Source organism: Oryzias latipes, chromosome 9 (assembly GCF_053564925.1).
Source record: "Oryzias latipes strain Hd-rR chromosome 9, Olatipes_Hd-rR_3.1".
Classification (NCBI taxonomy): Eukaryota; Metazoa; Chordata; class Actinopteri; order Beloniformes; family Adrianichthyidae; genus Oryzias; species Oryzias latipes.
Window position 1 is genome coordinate 16,905,715 of NC_136245.1, and position 18,677 is coordinate 16,924,391.

Genomic DNA, 18,677 nt, shown 5'->3' on the forward strand with positions numbered 1-18,677 from the left:
GGCACTGTCTTTGTAGACTTTCCTTTAAATTGCTGCAAAACTTTCAGAAGTTTTTCTTTTGGATTTGGATTTGGAAATGGTTTCTTTCAAGAAATCAAAGCAGAGATAATACAAAGACAATACAAACAACATAAATGTAAATCTATGCTAGGATATATATCAAACATAGTATAAATAGACATAAAATTGATTGGGAAATATACATATGTCCTTATTCACTAGTAAATAATTCAATTATGTTATATTGAATTATTTATAAATAAACATTAGGGTAGCTCTTTTGCATATAGTTTATGACACAATAAAACTATAAAATTTTAAGTCTGTCAAAACGTGTTCAATAGATTGCTTGAAAGGGAGTGGAAGAAAGCGAACTTAACTGTATATAATCCCATCCCAATATTTAGAAAGCTTTCAGTTGATGTTACTATAATAGTGGTTTAAACTTTAATCATCACGTTTAGCCGCTCCTGTTATGGTGCGTTCACACCGGACATGTGACGCGTGTTCCAGAAAGTGCTTAAAGTGCCAAATGCAGGCTTTTTGAATGCACATTTAGCCCATGATATTCACACTGGACTGTCGCTACCCAGTTCTAGCGCATGTTAGCAACCTACATTTGGAAGGAGCGTAGTGTAAAGTGTCGAAGCTGTGCAAATCTCATGAAGGCTTTTTCAGGCTTTTTCTTTCACAGCTCTATTCAGATTTACGAAAGACTTGGTGTTATATAAGTCTGTCTGGGCAAAAACTGAAATTATTTAATTCAGTGAATTCAAAATAACACATTTTTTTTATTTCACGATCAGAGCTGAGTCCCTGATTGCTTAAAATTAGGGTTTAACTTTCAACAAAAAACTGTTGTAGAAAATTGTGTGGAGACGCGTGAATGCAAAGGTTTTTAACACAGAAGCCCAAAACACGCATACGCGTGTTTACACAGGCCAAATCCGAATTCTTCCCCTACCCCTACAGCTTCTCCCCACCCCTACATTTAGCCCTCCCAACCTAGAGTTACGCAAAAATAGTGTCTTTTAATTTAGACATCACAAAAAACTATTTTGAACACCCCATCCCTCCAAATGCCCCCTACAATTGGAGAAGCCGGAGGGGTAGGAGAAGAATTTGGATTCGGCCATAGAGTTTTCATTAGAAGTGGTTGCTTGAATGCGTGTTGCAGAGGGTGGTGTGAATGTAACTACAGTGTTGGATGTTTTAAACTGTCTGTGTTTGGTTTTTTGTTTTATGCTGTCATTTATTTTGGAAAGCACTTTGTGATTATATTCTGTGAAAAGTACCATATAAATACAAATTGACTAATTTACAGAGGAATACTGGTGGTGAAAATTCATTTTTGATTAACTGTAAAGAATAATGATTTTTGTTTTTACTATCAGCTACTAGATGACTTTCCACAGCTTGGGTGTTGAGCTAACAACCTGATTTGTGATAAAGAGTCTCTTTACTGCTGTTGGTGCAATGCAAATAGGATGAAGTTCTTGATGAGGAAAAAAAAAACAATTTTATTCCAATATAGTTAAATTGAGAGCAGTCAAGCAAGGGGACACGGACATCTGAAGAAGGCTCTTACCTCCCAAGGCTCTGTGTAATTCCTATTTTTACTTGGTCACTTGAAAATTGGTCGTGAATATTGTCCATGAATCTAGCTGTTATTTCTTTACACTTCATTATTTTGTGTTGTGTTTTTCTGTCTTCCTGCAGGCTGCCTCCATGGCTCTGAGCAGCCTGGGTCATGTGTATACAGCTATAGGGGACTATCCAAACGCCCTAGCCAGCCACAAGCAGTGCGTTCTGCTGGCCAAGCAGTCCAAGGATCAACTGTCAGAGGCCCGGGAGCTGGGAAACATGGGGGCAGTTTACATCGCCATGGGAGACTTTGAAAACGCTGTTCAATGTCACGAGCAACATTTAGGCATTGCCAAGGCCCTGGAAAACAAACGGGAGGAAGCCAGGGCCTACAGTAACCTAGGCAGTGCCTACCACTACCATCGCAACTTTGACAAGGCCATGTCCTACCACACGCATGTTCTAGAGCTTGCTCAGGAGCTGGAGGAAAAGTCCATCGAGATGAGAGCCTACGCAGGGCTGGGTCATGCCGCCAGATGTATGCAAGACTTGGAGAGGGCCAAGCAGTATCATGAACAGCAGCTGTCTATTGCTGAGGGACTGAAGGACAGGGCTGCAGAGGGAAGGGCCTCGTCCAACTTGGGTATGTATCCATCTATAACCATTTCTCATTCTCTATACATGCTTCATAAAAAGACAGTTCTACAGACTTTGAGGCAACACCCTTGTTACAAAATGATTGGAAGCTTTTACTTTTTGAACTACAAGCATCAGGAAGAGAGTTTTCTGAAATACTGCAACCTTACATCAGGCTCTAATGTTTGTTTTGTAAAATGTGGTAAATGGTGTATACCTATACACCGCTTTACAACCTTCTTAGAAGGCCCTAATCAGTTACAGTCACACTCATCCATGCACACACACGTCTACACACTGATGGTGGTGCTGAACACTGGCGCCAACCTATAACCATCAGGAGCAGTGTGAGGCTCAGTGTCTTGCCCAAGGACACTTTGACACAAGGGTGGGCGGAGCGGGAACTAAACCTGCAATCCTCCAATTAAAAAGTCGACTGCTCTCACTCTGCCCCAAGCCCCGCCCCATAAGCAAATATATAACCAAGTATATAGCCCATATATATAACCAAGCACATTCAACAGTTTATTTGTAAATAATATGCTGAAAAAGGTTTTTTAAAATAAAGATCATGATTATCTAAGTTATTTTATTGAAACATTTATTTCCTTTAATAACAATACAAAATGAGACTATAACAGTTAATAAATGAAAAGGAGCAGAAAGAAGAAAAACTATATTATCTGCTCCTATCACTACACCAACAAAAGTAAATCAGAGTACATTAATCAAAGAAAATGAAAATGATCTTTACATATAATTATTAGGCACAGCCTACGTTTTAAATAAACATTAATACATACACAATCATTTTTACTTGCACAAACACTCATTTAATCATATTACTACCTACACAAAGTTCAGTGACATCATCTACTTAGAATGTGGTAAATAATGTTGCTTGATTAATAATTCTACATATTATCTGTAATATTTACTTAGCATTCCATTTTATTTTTAGTCTTTTCACTTTATTCCATATTTTAGATCAGTATACTGTCTCCCCAATGTCCTTGTTCTAAATATTGGTTTTCTGAATATTTCCTGTTCTTTTAAGTCAACATGACTTTGAATTTTTTTATTTTAACCTATAAATGGAATGGTAACCATATCATGCGCGCTTTGTACATTAATGTGAGAATGTTGTAATCCACAATTGTCACATTAATTTCGTCGCTTAGCTTGCAAACATTGCTGCAGTGAAACACTCATGTTTCTTTATTGCTTATATTTAGCACTGCATGGTGTCAAAGTGTCACAAATGGAAAGTGTCTGAACCAGTTTTATTTCCTTTACACTACTACATGTGTATTTCTTAGAAATACACATTTTCTTCAACGACTTTTTGGCTGGCAGATGTGACTATAATTCTAGTCTTTGTCACATCCGATCGTTAACAGGCTTTTAAAGCTATTATAGAGGTCACCTTTCAGTTTTATCTTGAGCCCTCTACTGTTACTCTGAACAAAGATTTATGGTGTGAGTTGATGCTAATGAGAGCTGGCCAGCTCCCAGGGACAGCGGACTAATTTTGGCATCAATGTTCTCCACACAATTGATTAGTGTGATTTGTCTTTGTGGGTGTTATCCCGTCACTACAAAGTGATGCTCACAGAAAACAGGTACAGTCGAACAGATATCTCCCTTTAAGATCCCACTTTGACCTCTGCTGTTGAGGACAATGTCACAGTCCAGATAAAGAAGCACCTTTCTCTCCCAAATTGAATGTTGGTGTTGAATTGTCCCATCTGTCTATGTTTGATTGCTTGATTATTTGTTACCCAGTGTGGTGGGTAAAGCTGTAATCTTTTGTGGAAACAGTCAGTTTGTCGCAGATAGGTACAGGTAAGTTAGAATTTAATAAAAGAATTGTTTTTTATTCATTATTTTAGTAATTAAAATGAAATGCAAACTCACTGCAGTTGTGGTTTATTATAATAATTCATTACACAACTCCTAACCTTCTGAGATTTTTTTAAATTATCGTATAACTTGTAGCCTGGTGGAAAACTATAATTCAGTTTAATTTAAAGGACATTTTGGTGTGTCTGAATTCCCTCCCTACTCCCTAACCCCTAAAAGACCACATAGAGTGCAGGACTTTCCAGTGCCCTGGATTTTAATTCAATCCAGACACATGCTCACTACTTTCTATTTTTTTTAAGCCAAATATGACGTAATTCATTTGCAGAATTAAAAACTTTTTAAGCTTGAACTTTTTACAAAGACTATTCATGAATCCACTGTCTTCTAATAATATAAAAGTTAGATGAGCATCAGTGCTTTTTCGCAGAGACTTCTGGGACATTTCCAGGGAAATTTTCAGGGATTTGTAGATTCAGACACTGCCACTAAATGTTAAATACACTATATAGTGCGTAGTGACGTCGGACACAAATCCTTGACAAATAATTCAAAATCAAGGATATTATAGGAAAGGTTCAGAAGGATTGAGGTTTGTGTGTTTGTGTGAGCGTGCATGTTGGGGAGGCGGGGACTCAGACATTAATAGTATATTTTAGAGACAGCTGGTCTGCACACTTTCTGAGGATGCTGTGGTCTTTTTCTAATCCGTCATCTTTAGTATTTGCCTCACTTTGTTTTTGTTCGACGCAGTGCACAAATGACAAAAAAATGAATCGGAATCGGAATGTTCTCCTGAACTTTGAGACCAGAGCTGCTGTAATCTGATGTTGAAGCAACAGTGTCACCAACCAATCGCATCTCTGCCACATTACTGACTGGGTGCATTATACGCTCATGTGTCCCTGGTCTCTAATGATCCTATAATGGTTTGTTACATTCATTTGTTTTCATTCATTTAACCATTATGTATTCTTAAACCTTATTATAATTAAAATGACTAATGGCTAATCTTAGTAGACAATGACAGTAAATCTTGTAAAAACCCAATTCCTGAGTTTAAGTACCTCGTGAAATGTGTTGCAATGACAATTCATCAATATTTACGCAATAATTACATCACACACAGGATAATAGCCAGACAACTAGACTCTAATTGACAACTAAAAGGCCTGATAGTGCCCTAAAAATGAATTATTATTGCATTTAATGGGTATAACTCTGCAAGCAAAATTTCGGGTTAACTGTCTCAGCATAAATTGAGGCTGGGGTTTAACCAGTCTGTCGGCTGTGTGTCCCAGGTTGTGACACACACCTCACACAGTAACTGGTTGTCATAAATTAAAGTCCCCAGTGAGCAGAGAGTTTACGATTCTTCAGTACATGTGGACTTTATTACAAGTGAGAGCTCAGACAGCTAATTTATCCCTGTGCTATATGTGGTATTATTAAAGTGGGGGAACTGTTTTATTCATCATGATCCGCAATATTACTGCTCCTCCAGTGACAGACTGATACCACAGATGATGGAGAACGTGCTGGAGGAGTGGACAGTGGCATGGATCCACTGTGAACACATTAACACCCAACATCTGAAGGGAGCTTGTTGCTCTTTCTCTGTATTGCCTGCACCTCTTGTCTGTTTTGTTGCTCTTTACTTTTTTGATTCTCCTTTCTTCACTCCTTCTGTCTCCAGCCCCTCCCCTACTGATTGTAATCTGCAGCTGTCAAGGTCCCAGTAATTGAAACTGACTTGATGAATCGCTTAATTACCTTTAATAGCTGATTTAAGAGGAGCTGAATAATGAAGATAACAAAGAAAGAGGTGGAGGTTGTGAAGCATCAGTCCATAATTGCTCAACTGTTGTTGATTTTGCTTGTTGTGGAGGGATGTTTTTCCTTTTGTCTACGCATTGCAATAAAGCTCAAGACAATATGGGCTGAATATGACAGGATGTTCTTTCAACAACAACAACAAAAAAAGCTGCTTTGTCTAGTGAGGGGAAAAAAAAGTGCCAGAAGAGGATCAAATAAAGAGTAATGAGTATTCACAAAAGCAGAAAACAATATGCAAAAGAAGAAGGGCAAAAGTTGCAGAAACAGAAACTTTTATTATGCCCTCACAGCCTGCTGTTAATGTTGCGTGCAGCATGTATAAAGCAGCAGCTGACATGGCTCTTAGATACACTTTCATGGAGATTGTTATGCTCTAATATCCAAACATGATGCCCAGCGGTCGTAGCAGTCCTTGCTCAGGACAATCTGACCTATAAAAAATATGAACATTGTGCATTCCAGCCCCATTCATTATTCATTATTGGCCAACTTGCCCCCTAGTCAGCAATATTTAATATCTGATAGGACTGACGCTTTGGGCTCCTGTGCAGCTCACTTTACTGCTATTCACCAAACAGACACTAATTGGTATCATTTCCCTTGAATTTTTACTTCAAAGAGACTTTAAATCATTTGGTTTGAAATGACTTGTGTTGTTGCTTTACCTCTCTTGCCTCACACCTTCTCATCTGACCGGGTGTCTCAAAAAGGCACTTGAAAGGTTGACTCCATCAGCTGGAAGGGCTGGCAGCAGAAGTCCTAATTAAGCTCTTCTTCCCCCCCACAGTCTTCCTTTTATCCTGCATCTCAGGGGAATGTTTCTGCTGATGCTCACCAAAACACAAAGAAGAAAACAACAGACAGGGGGGTTCACAAATAAACAGAGAATCAGGCAAAGTAAAAGAGCCTCTGTGTTTAGATCTTAAGGATCACAAATACAAAAAAAATGAAAAGAACTTTAGCAAGAGATTTCTATTCATCTAGCTGCAACTAAATGCTTTTGGTGTCTTGTGTGAAATTCATCCGAGATGCTTTTTTTTGTACCACTTTGTTCAGAAATCCCTCTATTTAGAACTTATTAGCATTTCCATATAACCTTAAATAATAGCAAAAGTGTGAAGTGCAAGCAGCAGATTGATTCTGAGGTTTGTGAATGACACTACAAAGCTTGAAGGATCGTTGTAATAACTGTGACCAAATGTTTGCGCAATTATCCTTCATGTCTTGCAATTTTTAATTCTCGAGAATCCACAAAAAAACCCGAAACAAGTCGTGAGCTAAAAGTTCCCTCGGGATGTATTCATCCTCCATACTGTTGTAGTGATGCTTCATTAATTTCCATCAAATGCAAATAGCGCGTTTTCGCCTGGTGCCGTCACACTCACGGCTGTGTCTGAATGACGCCACGGTCAACATTAAAGACAGATTATGTCCTTTTGCTTGCTTATGTAGATTAAAGAAAACGTACATTTTGTGGTGTTAACAGACTCATAAAGCTATCATTATAACAAAACATATCGATGAATAAATCCAAAACCTATCTGAACAAAATCCATTTTTTCAGGAAACTAGAAAAATGTTACAAATCTCCCAGTGAATGCTGATAGGTTTTTGTTTTGTGACCTTTGACATAAGAAAGAGCAGGATATTCTTGCAGATTTACTTAAAATGTGATGTTATCTTTGTTCTCACCCTTCAATGTAAATACTATATATACTAAATAGTTCTAATAATTCTTTTAATAAAAGCTTGTACATTTTCTGTGCATTTAGCATTAAATGATAGTTATGGGAGTAAGAAAAGTAATATTTACATCCTGCAGTCCTAATTTCCAGATTATGTAGTATACCCAGTAGCATCATTTAGGACAAAATGACAATTTTTGAATATTTACATACATTTTTTTCCACTTACTCAAATAAAAACATATTTTTAATCTTCCCCTGAAATGGAGAACTTCTTTGTGTTTAATTTTAAAGGACTCTTAGATGATGGAAAGGTTTTGTTTGGTTTATTAATCAACAGAAAAAAGGGTTAACATCAGTACACAGCTTGCATGATCACTATCAAAATCACTGTTTCACTCACGCTTGGATGTGAATGCAATTTCTTTTCTTTTTTTGAGACAAGGTCCAGAGCCGCCTGCAGTGAGATTATTTTGTTTGTGAAAACAGCAGCCTGTTAGCCTGAGAGGAAAGGAAAGGATAGGAGGCTTGAGTTTGACTTCTAAAAGCTCAAAAAGTGCTTTAAAAAGTTTTGTTTTAAGAGGGTGAAGAAGATGACATCTTCAGCTCTCTACTAATGAGGAAGTTGATGCCTAACAACTCTGGTGCAAAATTGAAGTAGTTATAAAGGTAAGAGTCTGACAGCCATATGTTACTCGGTTTAAGATTTCTTTCAGTGCTTTCTGGCTTAGCCTCACATTTCTGTGCTGGAAAAGCCTCAGAAGCTCCACGCCTCCCCTTTCATGGCCCCCTCAACTCATGACTGGGGACGAAGCCAGAAACTGGACTAGAGGCCTTGTCAAACACAGTCATAGTCCTCGTGTAGCTTACCATATGTGGCTGTTCTTCCACTCACTGCAGCGTTGTTAGATGAAACAAAAGCTGCAGCATTCCTCCGCACAGTGCAACTGTGCCCTTTTTCCAGCACATCTGCAAATTCAGCACGAAACAGGATCTGAAGCAAAACACTCAGGAGGCGGTGCAATGTAACAAAAAGTTGAGAGCTAACTTTGTTGTTTAAGCAGAATATGGAATTAGATTTCGTGCCTGTGGACGGTGCAGAGACAACTGGTTTAGTGGGGAAAAGGAGAGGTGAAGGTCAGTGGGATCAGAGAGGAAGGCAGATCAGCAGAAGGACTCTTTGTTGTTGTTGTTGGCAGACCACCTGTGAGCATTCATCCACTTATCCATGCCCTGTCCTTTTTTTTTTTTTTTATCTCCGCTCTTCCTGTCTCTGTGTCAGTCAGACTGCAGGAGATGTCTGGGACTTGAAGTGAGGATTTAGAACCTTAAGCCCAGACCCCTCCAGCTCTGTTGATTCCTGCAGAACCTTAGTTCAGATCTTTGCTGCTTTAGCTCATTGCTTAACCAGCAAATAAAATAATGATGTATTTTTTTTTTACTTTAGATTTTTTAAAGGCTTAAAATGATCCAAATGTGTAATGTGTAAAAATAACAAAGCATTTTTACTTTACCAACTTCACTGAATCGTGATAAACCAAAGATAATGTTTGTAATTATTTTTTTTATCACTTGCTTTAGGGCAGTGCTTCTCAATTATTTTTTTGCACTGCCCCCCCTTTGGAAAAAGAAACCCCCCACTCCCATCTCTCCACACATACTCGCCGTGGTGACAATATATAAGTTGGTATCTAAAAAAAAATGTGTAATTAAACCTAAAATTGTATCTTTTAACATTTAAAAAAGAAAAAAGCAATATAAATCCACTTTCAACAAATATTTAATTTATTTTGCCACACAGAAACCCTTTACAGTCTAAAACAGAAAAGAAGCTTAAAGTGCTTAAAATAAAAATCTGTCAGTCCTTTTTTAACTAGAAACATTTGACCAACTGAACCATTTCATAGTGAGAAAAATAATTCAAACAATAAATAATATTAAATGTAAATTGATCTGAAACATGAACACAGCAGCACCAATAGATTTAACGTTTTTAGCCTGAAGAAATAGGTAAAAACAACATTGTGCTGTTTTTTTTTCTAAATGATGGATTGTTTATTTATGATCTCATAAAGTGCAGCTGTTTTCCTGCATTACCTGCTGTCTTTGTGTCAAAAACTAACCCGAGCTAAACGACAGGCAGACAAAGAATACATTCATGGAAAATACAGACATGTCATCAAAATGTCTACAATAATTCATAAAGAATGAAATCATTAGCATGAGCTGAGTAATCTAAAGGCACGAGATGATCCTGGTGTTGCGCAATAGAGGCTGCTCGTGTGCGTGTTCCACCTGGCACCCTGAGCCCACTACCCTTCCCCTTTTCTTCTCACACACGCAGCCGTGTGTGACAGGAGACGGGGGCGCGCAGCTGCAGGGACAGCAGTTCACAGGTTTCAGGCTGTGACAAACTCTGTGATTTAACAGATAATAGGAAACCAAGCACTGAGCCGCTGTCACCACCGCCCCCGTTAAATTTGCGCCCTGGGCAATTGCCCGTATTACCTTTGCCTAAAACCGCCACTACTGCGCGGCCCCCCTGGCATCGCATCGCCCCCCCCCTGGGAGGCGCACCCCACTATTTGAGAAGCACTGCTTCTCAAATAGTTTGTTGGGCAACAAAGTGTTTGAAAGATTTGATTAGAAGAATTCCTAAATAAGAAACCAGTTTACCCATTGAAAAGAGATACAGAGATACAGATACAGTTTACATGTGTCAGAGCTTGGAAAGAAAGACAAACTTAAGTTTTTGTTGTCTAGCTGACATACTGTAACTGTGAGTATAAATTAGTACATTTTCCCCTGATCAGATCAGTCTAAAAAATGCTTCACAGGTTGATTGGTGATTCTGAATTGTCCATTAGGTGTGAACGTATGTGGTTTCTGTGTTGCCCAGCAATAGACTGGCTAACTGTCTTGGGTGTACCCTTCCTTTGCTGTTCAGTAGTTGGGTTGGATCCAGCAACCCCATGACCCCAAATAGGCACTATAGAGGGTTTTTAGAAGATGATTGGATGAATGACCTTGATCTAAAGTATCTTGCCAAAATAAACAACAAGTGAAGGCAATGGATAGGTTTTGCTGTCTCGACCCTTTTAACCTGAAGGACTGAAATAACCAGAATGTCTGAAAAGAGTAAATATTAGTTTCAGAGCTTTGCTCTTCAGAACATTTTGTATCAAAGAGATTAAAAATGGTTTAAAAGAGATATTCTAACAGACAAGCAGTAACAATTACTGCTGCAAATCTTTACTGATCATTGCAGAACATCATTCTATCGTAAGGTCATTAACCTTGTAAAGCCCACTCATCAAAGAATTGAGAGACAATTCAGTTTGTTTTTTTAAGTAAGAGCCCCCCCCCCCCCCCCCACACACACACACACAATGCAACAGATCATGTCAGTTATCATACATTGCATGATTTGGAAAAACACAACACTGTAGAGACCCGCTGTCTCTAATTTGGTACACACATTTTTAACATTGTGTAACTATATTATAAAGAATTAATTATCAGCATATTTTGTCTTCTTTTATTACAGCAAGTATTCGTTTAAAATTCATAACAATAGATGAGTTGTTCTCACCATAAAACTTTGAAAATTTGCGAAAATTGCCAAAATTGTTTTTGAGACTTCACGGTAGCAGTCATTTTGAATTGAGCAGGAAAAGCCCTTCTACTGCCCCTAGTGGGAAGATGATGAACTGGAGGGGAATAAAGTTATAAGCAATCGGTTGTCAAGGAAAGTTTAGATTGTCTTAATGATCACATAAATGTGTGTATCAAATATACGGTCAATATGTACTCAAACTTCAGATGATCGGTTTAATCAAAACATTTGTTATGAGCACCCTTCAAAAAACATTTTTTGCATTGAAGTTTCTTACGTTTAGACATATATGTGATGCACTGTTGTTCACCCAATATTATACATGAAATCAAAAAACCCAGTCCTAGAATTTAGAATCTATTTTTCTTGCTCACATCACTGTGAACTCATGGAACATTTGTAACAAAAAAAATATGCATCTATTGGTTGTTCTTACCAGCTTTATCCTGTTTAACGCCAGGCGTGACTGCAGCTTATCACAGGCGAGGCTTACCCTGCAATGGTCCAAAGTAAACCCCGCTGGAAATACCCATAGTCTGTCCTGAAAAATAATTAAGTTGTGTTATTTCTAACCTTTAAAGTGAAATATATCAGAAATAAAGACATTTTCAAAGGGAAGAAATAGGCTGTTGATCCATATTTGGCCATTAAGATATCTGTGCCATAGTGGCTACATTAACTCCACGCCCAACACCCACCCTCACTAATTCTCCATTTTGTGTTGCACTTCTGTTTACTGTCCTGTTTGGAATGTTTTTTCTTGCTACTCTCCAGGATATAATTCCCTCGTGGCTCCATAATCCTATTACCATATGGGGGGCATAGAAAGTATTTCTTGCTTCAAGTGTGGCTCCAGGCATAGCCTGAGGCTTATGGCAATTTTGGCTGCAGCTTCCAAGCCTCAACCTGAAACTTGGCCACGATCCCCTAGCCTCACTCCAGCCTTTACTCCTTTACTTCAGCGTCCATCACCAAGCCCCAGATCCATTTTCAGCCTGCAGCATGGAACATGCTTGCTGGTAATACATCAGTAGGCATTATATCCTCAGTGACATCAGCATCCACTGGGGAAAAGCATAACCTTGGGAGTGACTTTGTGGCTGTCAGTGCTCCTTTAAGCAACCTGCTGTGAATCTTAACATGCCTTCAGACTCCAAGGCTCAGTAAAGCTGTGGAGTTTGTCCAAGGTGTGGAAAATGCCTGTACCAAATTGGATCCCATAACTCAAAAGATCTATTTTACATTTTCTGTGCTCTGCATAAGCTTGACATCATGACTGATTGTGAAAGTCATCACACTGTCACTTCAGAACTGAAGCTGACCTCTAATTTTTTTCCATGTCTCTTTGTTCTAAGTGATCCTCCTGGCAAATTGATTCCTCAGGGCTTTGACCCGATGATTACAGGAGCGCTTCAGGTCGAAACTTTTAACCGGAGAGCACAAGCACATAAAAAAACAGCAAGCCAAGGAGTATTTGTCCACCGGTCAGCAGTACATGATCTCAATTACAGTAAACAAATAAATAGCTTTCAAAAAAGATAGAAATGCAGACATGTTCGGATTCACCCTTTGCTTTGCACTCAAATATAAGACTGATGATAAACATTGCACACATGAACCTACAAAGATGATTATAGATCATTACATGTTTACAACTGAACACAAAAAAGATTCTCCAGTTGTGAGATTTCAGGAAAACATAGTGTAGCTGGGGGAAACCTCAGAATTAGAAGACCATATGGAAAATATTTCAGTCATTTTTGATTTCCCGCAACAAATAGGAAAATTATGAACCAAAGAAGAACAAAAAATGTCTGTCATGACACCAAATATGTTTGTTTTTGGCCTGAATAATGTATGTCATTTGTGCTTCTAAATATGACCTGTTAAGTCTTTATAGCTCCCCATTTAGTTAGATTCTCACCATTGGTACAGCCGAAGTTCTGGGCCGTGATGTTTCAATTAAATAAATGGTAAAAGCCACATGGTGGAGACCAACCACAAGCCACAGAGAGTGGGTGAGACCAATGCCATATGTCACCCATTCTGGCTCCAGGAAGTTTTTTTTTTTAATTCTTTTTGTCCCATCAGTTGCTTTTTTATTCCACATCCTCCCAGCCAAATTGGTCCATGCTGACACAGCAAATGACGGGCAGTGAGTCCGTTAAGAGGATAGAAACTGTGTCTTTTGTTTCCTCCCAGCTGGTTTCTGTTTCCTTTATAGACCAACATGCAGCCGTGCTGTTTACTCTCAGTAAACTTTGATGAGATCCTGGCAATTAGTATTATTGACATTTCTAAGAAGCATTCTTGGGGATCAGCAAGGAATCTCAAAAGAAAAAAAGGAATGCGGGAGATGTTCAGTAATATTTTTAACCTTTTTTATTATCTTCCTGCTGATGTTTCCATTCGACTTTATTTATATACAGTTGTTAAATACAACTTGTTTTGGTTGTTCAGAGATTTTATTCATGTATATGCCAGATGTCTGATATGGAGTCTATAGCGATCATTTTTCAGATTTGAGTCATTTATGAGAGAAAACACTCTCAACACCATAGGTTATCCAATATTCATACTTTTTTCCAAGTTTAGCTCTTTTTTTTCTCAAGTTGTTTGCTTTCCATCTGCTATTCTCATTGTACCCACCCCATTTGTACATTCTCTTCCTTTCAGCCCTGTTCCCTCACAGCCATTTCCTCCCATGTGGAGATGTTGTTGGTTTTAGTGAATTCCCTGAAAGAGTTGTCACAGACAATTTAAACTATCAAATGATTCTATTTTAGCTTTACAGCAACTCTTTGATTACACTATGTTAAAAACACCATAATACTACTGGGTGAGAGTTTTCTGTAACAAGATCATTCTTTGAAGTAGGGCAGTCCAATTGCAAATTTAGTTGAGACACACTTTAAGTGCATTATTATCTTGAATGTAGATTGGCATTTTTGTGGCAATACTTGTTTTGGGGTTTTGCTGAGCTGTGTGTGCATGACAAACATAGCATGCAGAACTTGGTGAAACACCAAGATTTGGTAAAAACATGGTGGATTCTGGCATAATGCTAGTCTGAGCAGGTTTTTATGGAGAAGCGAAGATGTGGTGTGTTTAAGTTCTGTTGGGATGCTTGTTTGTGACACCTTTTTTTAAGTGTTCAAAGGGAAGTGCTGTATATTTGTAGTAATAGTTGAAGTATAATTACATGGATTTATTTTTGTGGTGTTTTCTTTCTTATTTTTTTTTTTCTTTACTACAGTATAGGTGGAATAGGAACCCTTCACTTTAGTAGATTACATGATGTGCTGCATTTAGGGATAAACACATATGGGAATTTTTGCACTGATTTTTAAAGATGATTTTTTAATTTTTTTATTTAGGTAATAAGAGATTGTGTTCTGAGCAATTTAGAATTTGTTCCTCGGGAACCATTTAAATAGCCCTGCTTCAGAGTGTCCACTTGTCCAACTGATTACACTGATTTTAATGCAAATACTGAGAGATTGTTTGTTCTTGTAAATCTTAATATTTTCATTTCTCTCTTTTCTACCCAGGCATCATCCACCAAATGAAAGGGGACTATGAAACTGCACTGAAACTCCACAAAACACACTTAGCCATTGCTCAGGAGCTAAATGACTATGCTGCTCAGGGCCGAGCTTATGGTAACATGGGCAATGCCTACAATGCCCTTGGAGCCTTCGACCAGGCTGTCCGCTACCATCGTCAGGAACTGCAGATCTCTATGGAAGTCAATGACCGAGCTTCGCAGGCCTCCACCCATGGCAACCTGGCAGTGGCTTACCAAGCCCTTGGTGCTCATGATCGTGCACTACAACATTACCAGAACCATCTCAACATCGCCCGGGAGCTCAGAGATGTCCAAAGTGAGGCACGAGCTCTAGGAAACCTAGGGAACTTCCACTGCTCTCGAGGGGAGTTTCCTCAGGCTGTGCCCTACTATGAGCAGTACCTCCAGCTGTCCCCTGAACTCCAAGACATGGAAAGTGAGGGCAAAGTTTGTCACAACCTGGGTTATGCCCACTACTGCTTGGGAAACTACCAGGATGCTGTAAAGTACTATGAACAGGACCTAGCTCTGGCAAAAGATCTCCATGACAAGTTGAGTCAGGCAAAGGCCTACTGTAACCTTGGTCTGGCTTTCAAAGCCTTAGGGGACTTTACTAAAGCTGAGGAGTGTCAGAAGTACTTGTTGTCTTTGGCTCAATCCTTGAACAATGCGCAAGCTCGCTTTAGAGCTTTAGGCAACCTGGGAGACATATTTGTCTGTAAAAAGGATGTTGCTGGAGCCATTCAGTTCTATGAGCAACAACTGGCTTTGGCTCACCAGGTAACAGCCTATGATAAAAAGCTAAAAGTAACTTATCTATTTAATCACATCTGTTCTCTTTGTATGACTTTCTGATCTTCTTTCAGGTAAAGGAGCGTAGAATGGAGGCATGTGCCTACGCTGCCCTTGGAGCCACATACAGACTTGTGCAGAAATATGACAAAGCCCTGGGTTATCACACCCAAGAGTTAGAAGTATACCAAGAACTCTGCGATGTCTCTGGAGAGTGCAAAGCTCATGGCCACCTGGCGGCCGTCTACATGGCCCTCGGGAAGTATGCTATGGCTTTTAAGAGCTACGAGGAGCAGTTAGAGCTCAGTCGGAGGTTGAAGGACCCTGTTGTGGAGGCCCAAGTCTATGGCAATATGGGTATTACAAAAATGAATGTAGGGGTGATGGAAGAAGCAATTGGATACCTAGAGCAGCAGCTGGCTACTTTGCAGCAGCTGAGTGGAAACGAAGCAGTAATGGACCGGGGCAGAGCCTATGGAAACCTGGGGGACTGTTATGAGGCCCTGGGAGACTTTGAGGAAGCCATCAAGTACTATGACCAGTATTTATCTGTGGCTCAGAGCCTAAATCGCCTGCAGGACCAGGAGAAAGCTTATAGAGGCTTAGGCAATGGACACAGGTGAGTCTGGAAATTTGTTTGAAAGGTACTTTAAAGATTTGTGAAATGGCCTTTATCTTCACTGTTTGGTGTTAAAGATTATTCTTTTCCCTTGTTTGACTAAAAGTGACAACCGTTTGGCTTTAATTTGTCTCATTTTGTGTCTTCTGTCTGGTTAGTAAGACACATTTCTAGGGAGCTGTTCTTAATTATAAATCTGACGCATACCGTGCTGTGTCAGCAGCAGTCAAGTGGCCAAAGCCTTATCTGTATGTAAAGTAAGTTAGCTCACTGATGTCTGAAACTTAGAGAAGCACAAGCCTTTCAAGAGAGCTCCTACATTGTATATATTTTCTCCTTTTTTTCCAAAAACTTTAGAGAGATGACAGAAAAAACCCAGGAGACCAGCCCCCCCAATGAAAACTTGTGAAAATTGACACGTTAGAGATAATGTTCTCCATACTATGCAGCATCAGCACGGCACCACAACAATCACACACTGCTCAGAAAGTAATACCAGACATGCCCTTCTTATCTTCCTGCAGCTCTCAGTCTTGGAAATGCATTAACGCTCTACATTAATTAAGCTGAGGGCATTTTTTTTCTGACTATTCTCCAGCTGAATTGGCAAGCGGCAATTTGGAGTCTTTCAGGAAATATCAGTAAAGTCTCAGTAATGTTTGTGAAGACGAGCGGAAAGTTCCAATAAGCGCAATCATCCGTGTATTATATGAAGATGCCAAACAATGTTGCCCCTCAAAACTAATCGCGCTTCAAATTTATTACAGTTCAGTATTCCTCCGTATTTGCGGGGGTTAGGGACCAGAGACATCCGCGAATACTAAAAACCACACCACCACAGCGAAAGAATGTCCGTCACTGATCCTTACTCATCAAAAACCCTTCTGAAACATTTCTGATACTTTGTAAATAATAGTGATTCAGGAACCAGTGGAACCATCTTTTCATCGCTGTGAAATATTTTTTACCAGCCAGCGGAGAAGTGGGCGGGTCTGCATGCTCTTCATCGCCGCTCCTCCTCTTCCTTCAGATGCAAAAGTCATACAAGCATCTTGAGTGATCTGAGTTTTTGTAAGGAACCGAATGAGTCACGTGATTGAAGAAAATTTGCAAATACGTGAAATCGCAAATATTGAAACGCGAATAAGCGTGGGTACACTGTACTTAAAATACTTTGCATAGAAGCACATCGGTATATAAATCATTTAAGTATTATCAAAAGTAAATATTATTTTCTCTTCATTGTTATGATGTTAAAGGTCTTTTTGTGTTTTTAACTTCTCATTGTGTAGCAAAAATTTTTGTCAAGAGGTAAGTTGTGTTTTCGCATCAATAAATACAAGATAACAGCTAATCTGTTGCACATTAGTTTTATGAAAACATATTGGACCTTTTTTTGTGCATTTTCCTAAAATCTTCCTGAACATGAAGAAACATTGCTAAATTGATCACCGTTTCACCAATGCTTGTCGGTTCATTTTTGTTCCTAGCAGAAATGTTGTCAATACTTGGGATGGTTGTCAAGACAATTGACAAAGTCTGTTTCTGCAGCAAAATCAGACTGATCATAAGTCATTCACCAAAAACTCTCCTGTCAGTAAATATTTTTATCTCTGGTATAAATATATTTGCCTTTATTCATTTTGTGAAGCAAAAGCACAGGAACAGTGATTTTACTGACAGAACGTCATCGAAAATCGAAGAGCGACTTAATATTTATTTAGCTTTTGTGTGGTAAAATGTTTGCACTCACTCCTGTCTTTTGGTTTCATCTGAAGGGCTATGGGGAACCTGCAGCAGTCGCTGGTGTGCTTTGAGAAGCGGCTGGTTGTGGCACACGAACTCGGCGAGTGTGGAGGCAAAGCTCAGGCCTATGGTGAGCTTGGCGCTCTCCACAGCCAACTGGGCAATTACGAGCAGGCCATTTCCTGCCTGGAACGTCAGCTGGCCATTGCTCGTGAAACCCGGGATAGGTTACTAGAAGGCGATGCCAGCTGTGGCCTGGGTGCGGTTTACCAAGCGATGGGAGAATATGAGACAGCTCTGCGGTGCCACCAAAGTGATCTGGAGATTGCAGAAGAGGCAGGAAGCACCGTGCGCCAGGCCCGCGCCTATGGAAACTTGGGCCTCACCTATGAATCCCTCGGAAACTACGAGCGGGCGGTGGTGTTCCAAGAACAGCACCTAAGTGTAGCGGCTCAGACTAACGACCTGGCTGCCAAGACATTGGCCTACGGCAGCTTGGGAAGAACACACCATGCGCTGCAGAACTACTCACAAGCTGTCATGTACCTGCAGGAAGGTGAGTGAGTCAGTGGTAGCAGGGGAGAGCATCGCCTTTGTTGCTTGAGCTGATAGGCTTAGAGTTTGTGAATTCATGAATATGAAATTCTGAACCTATTTATTGCGAAGCTTTTGCCATGCTTTTATTAGACCTTTTGCATGTGTGTGTGTGTTTCTGTGTTCTACGTGCACAGA

At 39.5% G+C, this 18,677-nt stretch overlaps 1 protein-coding gene across 3 annotated transcripts in view; it reads left to right on the forward strand.

Moving 5' to 3' along the window:
• LOC101156257 (tetratricopeptide repeat protein 28) overlaps positions 1–18,677 on the forward strand; it is a 222,217-nt gene that overhangs the window by 173,793 nt on the left and 29,747 nt on the right. For all 3 annotated transcript variants that reach the window (XM_011479363.4, XM_011479364.4, XM_011479365.4), the window contains 4 exons: positions 1,720–2,227; positions 14,772–15,568; positions 15,655–16,199; positions 17,978–18,501. In XM_011479363.4, coding sequence (XP_011477665.1) covers positions 1,720–2,227; positions 14,772–15,568; positions 15,655–16,199; positions 17,978–18,501 — 2,374 coding nt within the window. The remainder of the gene's footprint in view (positions 1–1,719; positions 2,228–14,771; positions 15,569–15,654; positions 16,200–17,977; positions 18,502–18,677) is intronic.